Raw genomic sequence first — 5,025 nt, 5'->3', positions numbered from 1 at the left:
TTTCCTTTCCGTTCCTCCTTCCTCCCTCCCTCCCCTCCCTCCCTCCCTCCCTCCCTTCCTTTCCTTCCTCCCTCCCTCCTCCTTTCGTCGTTTTTCTACTCCTCCATTCCTTTCTCCTCTCCTCTCTCTCTCCCTTTCCTTCCTCCCCCCCCCTCTCTCCCAATCCCCTTGCGTTCATCCCTGAGATCCCCACAGGTTCTATCGGTCTGAACCCGCTGGTTTGCAAGGTAAACCTCAGCACGAAACACGCACATGCAGACGTTGCCTGCTCCCCACTCACGTCCTGGCAGTCCGTCAAATCGAGAAGGAGGAGCGACAAGCCCGGGCTTGCGTTCGAGTTGGACATGGTGGGGCTCGTAGAGTTGTGGCGCGGCTGACTAAGTTGACGATGGCGGGCAGGACTTGGAGCTTGCTAGCGATCTCTATCTTCAAGTTGACTTCTTCGTCTTTCCCCTCCTCTCTGTCTCCAACTTGTACCTGTCTGCGAACTTACGGTCCTGCTAGCTGTGAGGGTGACCAGCGTTTGACCTTCATGGCAGTGCGTCGCTCACCTTCATCGAGATTGACGACCGAGACCCTGACGTCTGGCCCCAGCCGACGCACCTTGACGTTGGATTCTATAGCAGGTACGAGGCGATCCTGACAGCATGATGATGATGATGATGATGATGATGATGATGATGATGAGGAGGAGGAGGAGGAGGAGGAGGAGGAGGAGGAGGATCAATAGTAGTAGCGGTAGGAGGAGGAGGAGGAGGAGGATGGTGGTTATGGTGATGATCGACTCTAATTTTCCTCAACTCCTGGAATTCAACTTTCCTGACTTCTCATTCAAGGCCGGATATTGATGTTCAAATCAAGTTGTTTGCTCTCTTCGATATCTTTTCTCTGCCTCTTATGAATCTGGTACATCTGTCTAACACCTCGAATTTCATCTCAGACCATCTCCAATCTTTCCTCCCTCCTCCCTCCTCCCTCCTCCCTCCTCCCTCCTCCCTCCTCCCTCCTCCCTCCTCCCTCCTCCCTCCTCCCTCCTCCCATTCTGTCTGATCTTTTTCGCTACTTTTGACTTCTTCGTTTTGCTCTTCACAGGTCAAAAAATTCGCCATCGATTACATCTGTAAGATGATGGGCCCCAACAAGAACGGACAACTACAAACCCTCTGCATACTCGATGAATCCTACGCACAGTGGCTGTACGATGGTAAGGATTCTGAAAGATCCTTTCCTCTTTGTCTCGTCTCGTCTCACCATTTCATCATTTCCTGTCTAATCTCTGAATCTCTTCATCTACCATACTTCATCCACCATATAGTTTTACACGCAGATCATCCCCGCTCTCTTTTTCACCTCTTTTCTCCTTTCCTCTTCCCCTTCTCCATCCATACCGTGTCTGGTCTCCTCTTTCCTCTCCTTCCCCCGCCTCACTCCCGCACTGCTGTCTCACTTGCTCTCTCCCTCCAGACGTCAACCAGCGAAGGCTCGGCAAGTGTCTCCCCTACGAGATCTGCGAGGAGGGGCAGGAGGAGTACCTCCTCCTCGTTGTTCGCGTCCTCTACGGCACAAACCTGCCTGCCATGGACTCGCTTGCAGGCTCTAGCGGCGCCTGCTGCGTGATCCGATATGGGACAGGTGAGTGGGAGAGGGAGGGGGAGGGGGAGGGACGGCGGAGCAGGGCAGGGCAGGGCAGGGCAGGGCAGAGAAGAGCAGAGCAGAGCAGAGAGCAGATCAGGATAGGTGAGGTAGGTTTGTAATACATGAGGAGAGGAAGGAAGATAGAATGGTGAGGGTGTGGAAGAAGCCGACGACGATGTGCAGGAGCGGACGAGAAAGGAAGAGACAGCAAGGAGTTCACTACCCGAGCCATCTCGTCCTCAACGCAACCAGTGTGGAACGAGGAGTTCGCCTGGCTGACAAGATCCAACAACGAGATCCTCCATGGTGAAGTAGCATCGGCTTCCTCCTCCTCCTCCTCCTCCTCCTCCTCCTCCTCCTCCTCCTTTGCCTGCTCCCCCTCCTGCTCGTGCTCCTCCTCCTCCACCACCACCACCACCACCACCACCATTTGCTGCTCCTGCTCCTGCTCCTGCTCCTGCTCCTGCTCCTGCTCCTCCTCCATTTGCTGCTCACCCTCCTGTGCATTCGATTCCCCATGCTCTTGCCCCTGCTCCTGCTCTTCCTCCTCTTCTCTCAAACGATCGCAGTCGATTTGAAGGAGCACAGCAAGACGGGTCAGCGCGTCGTCGGAAGCTGGTCGAGCCGCTTTTCTTCCCTCAGGTCTCAGCTTCCTGACCTCCAACCTGGGAAGCCAGCACTGTACAAGGTGAGGGGAAGGAGAGACGTAGGAAGGAGCTCTGTCCTGTGTTGCGCTTTCACCACGCCATCCTCTCGATTCCCTGTTTGTTGTCCTTGCTCTCAGTGATCTCTTGCGCTCAGATTCTCGATCTTGGTAAGGACAAAGGGCAGATTCACATCACGATCAGGCTCTTTCCACAATCTTCTCCTCCTCCCCTCCCCTCCCTCCTTCAAGACGCTTCTAGCACAAACACTCCTCCTCCTGTTTCTGCTGCTCCTGCCCTCCAGCTCACTCGGATAGCGCTGAGAGATCATAGCAACTTCAGCCGTCCAGGTCTCCTTCACATTCAACTCGTCAAGCTCACAAACTTGAACGGCAACGGGAAGTCGAGCAGAGCGGACGCGTACGTGAAGATCTTTGTAGGGAGGTAAGAAACGATTGTGTTGTGACATTGTGGAGAAAGGTGGAAAACTGAGAGCTGTATGTTGTGATTGACGCCATCTTTGTTGTTGTTTCTTATGCTTGCTTACGGATGATGCCGATTTCCTTCCATTCTACTCTACAAACATTTGAAGGATTTCTCCTTTTTCAGCAAGAACAACTTGACGAACGGGAGCATAAGAAGCTCTTACAACAACTCGGAGATGAAGCAATCTATCACCAAATACAACAGCATTAAACCGACTTGGGACATTTCAGATGGACAGTTCATCTTCTACCTCCAGCAGTCTGCCTCTGACACAGCTGTCATTGCCCAAGTAAGTGAAATCAAACTTGCTCTCGTCATCCGCAACCTTGTTGCCTGTAAGGGTGTCTTGGTATTGTGACTTCTTGTCCTCAAACTTGAAAACTCTCTTGCGAACTCTTCTGAAAACTCTCTTGCGAACTCTTTTGAAAACTCTCTTGCGAACTCTTGTCTACGACAACATTTGCCGCCTTCATCCATGTCGTTTTGCCAACTTCCTCAAGTGTTGCTGCTCCCTTACAAGTTACTCTCTCACCTCGACTCATTGCATGCAGGTGTACGACAAAGACACGTTCTCCTCCGACGACTTCCTGGGATTCGTTGCTCTCAATCTCGGAGATCTACAGGCCAACAATGCAGGTCAGCCTGCTGCCCAACGTCTCCGACATCCTCCTAGTTCCAGTCCTCTCCCTCCCCTTTCTGCCCCTTTGTCAGCCCCTTGCTCCTCTTCCGCTCGATTTCCTGTCTCGCTCACCTTCATGGTCAGCCACAAGGTTTCGGACGAACAAGAACCGAATCGCTCAGCCCTTGATGAATGAGAAGAGGCAGCAGGTGGATCGAAGTTGAGAAGAGATGATGTTTGCTCTGTCTGATCGTTTTGACACAGATCGCCGGCAACATCATACCAGGGCAGCCTTCTTGTATGCACCTCATCTTGGAGTTCACACCCGACATGGAAGTCGTTGACAGGCTTGAGGTCGGGAACAAATCTCAATCAACAAATCTGTTCATCTTCCACCTTCGCCTTCTTTCATCTCTGATTTCTTGTGTCTCATCACTCCTTGTTATCCTTGCTTTTTCTGATCTAACTCACTCCATTGCTGCTGCTGCTCCTGTTGCAGGTTCGTGTCCTTCGTGCTCATAACGTCCCGAGGATGGACTACATCGGTTCCTCCGATCCCTTCGTTGAGGTTTGGCTCACCAAGCAACGAGATGATGCTGATGATTACGGTGATTCCTCTCCCCCCTTGCTCTCCTACTCCTGCCCTCCTCTGCTCATCCCGTATTCCTCCTCTGCTCCTGCTCCTGCTCCTCCTCAGGCTCCTCCTGCCCCCGCCGCCGCCGCTGCTTTTTTCCCTTTTGATTGGAATCGCCAGGAATCGCCATCCAGCATCAGGTCCGAAAGGCCACCAGCACCAAGGTCAACCGATGGACAAGACTTTGAGAAGGGATAACCCCCCTCCCTTTGCAGAACAACACCACCGCTCCCGTATGGGAAGGGGAGAGCTTCGTCTTCTACCCCGACTCGTTGACGGAGCAGGTGGAGGGGAGGGCATCCTGAGACGGCCCAGTCACTCTGCTGATCATGGCAGATCTGTCACATCATGTACGACGAGGATCGGCTCTCCTCTCCCAGGGAGATCGGGCGGATCGCCTGCTCTGTCTGTGCCTTCTCCTTCTCTCCGCCCTCCTGCTCTGATCCGGGAACGCAGATCGAGCAGCTGGCTGAGCAGGCGATGAGGACGGAGGGCAGACTGTTGAGGAGATTCACACTGCAGCACAAGCTTGCCTGCCGGATCTCCAGCAAGCTCGACCTCATCCTTGAAGTGGAGGTAGGCAACCTGCCCTTGCGCAGCTCGTCCTCAACCCTCACTCTCAGTACAACATCCGTGGCCCCATGGACTTTCTCTGGAGGAGGGCGCAGGCTCTCGGTTGGCCCATCGCCCCCTCCGCTCGCTGAGAGGAAGGGCAACTGATGTTTGTTCAACCTTCACCCCCTCCCCTCCGCCCTCTCTTCCCCACTTTTTGCTCCAGAAGAAGATGGCGCCGGTGCTGTTCGACACATGGAGGGACATGAGAGGTGTGAGGGACAGATGGTTGTAGACTGCAAGTGGTATCCTTCTATCTGTTCTGCAGGTATTGCATCACAATCGATGTAGACCGTAAGGGAATGGAAGGCTGTGTCTTTAAAGCTTGGATGATGTATGCTGTGCTCTACTCCTCTGCTTGCTGAATGGATCCTCCTCCTCCTCCTCCTCCACCA

At 53.5% G+C, this 5,025-nt stretch overlaps 1 protein-coding gene across 1 annotated transcript in view; it reads left to right on the top strand.

Moving 5' to 3' along the window:
• Nucleotides 1-4,995, top strand: part of GUITHDRAFT_100756 (hypothetical protein) — a gene marked incomplete at both ends in the record, with an annotated part of 7,626 nt that extends 2,631 nt beyond the window's left edge. The window contains 22 exons of the mRNA XM_005840709.1: nt 196-227; nt 291-347; nt 400-494; nt 540-626; nt 837-906; nt 1,093-1,204; nt 1,465-1,632; nt 1,681-1,737; nt 1,819-1,941; nt 2,205-2,323; nt 2,437-2,723; nt 2,889-3,054; nt 3,317-3,401; nt 3,529-3,593; nt 3,649-3,738; nt 3,884-3,992; nt 4,139-4,182; nt 4,234-4,302; nt 4,355-4,594; nt 4,642-4,693; nt 4,797-4,842; nt 4,899-4,995. Coding sequence (XP_005840766.1) covers nt 196-227; nt 291-347; nt 400-494; nt 540-626; nt 837-906; nt 1,093-1,204; nt 1,465-1,632; nt 1,681-1,737; nt 1,819-1,941; nt 2,205-2,323; nt 2,437-2,723; nt 2,889-3,054; nt 3,317-3,401; nt 3,529-3,593; nt 3,649-3,738; nt 3,884-3,992; nt 4,139-4,182; nt 4,234-4,302; nt 4,355-4,594; nt 4,642-4,693; nt 4,797-4,842; nt 4,899-4,995 — 2,270 coding nt within the window. The remainder of the gene's footprint in view (nt 1-195; nt 228-290; nt 348-399; nt 495-539; nt 627-836; nt 907-1,092; nt 1,205-1,464; nt 1,633-1,680; nt 1,738-1,818; nt 1,942-2,204; nt 2,324-2,436; nt 2,724-2,888; nt 3,055-3,316; nt 3,402-3,528; nt 3,594-3,648; nt 3,739-3,883; nt 3,993-4,138; nt 4,183-4,233; nt 4,303-4,354; nt 4,595-4,641; nt 4,694-4,796; nt 4,843-4,898) is intronic.
• Nucleotides 4,996-5,025: the final 30 nt, after the last annotated feature.

Source organism: Guillardia theta, assembly GCF_000315625.1.
Source record: "Guillardia theta CCMP2712 unplaced genomic scaffold GUITHscaffold_5, whole genome shotgun sequence".
NCBI classification, from domain to species: domain Eukaryota; class Cryptophyceae; order Pyrenomonadales; family Geminigeraceae; genus Guillardia; species Guillardia theta.
The sequence above is the reverse complement of the archived record's forward strand: the minus strand, read 5'-3'. Positions and strand labels throughout refer to the sequence as shown.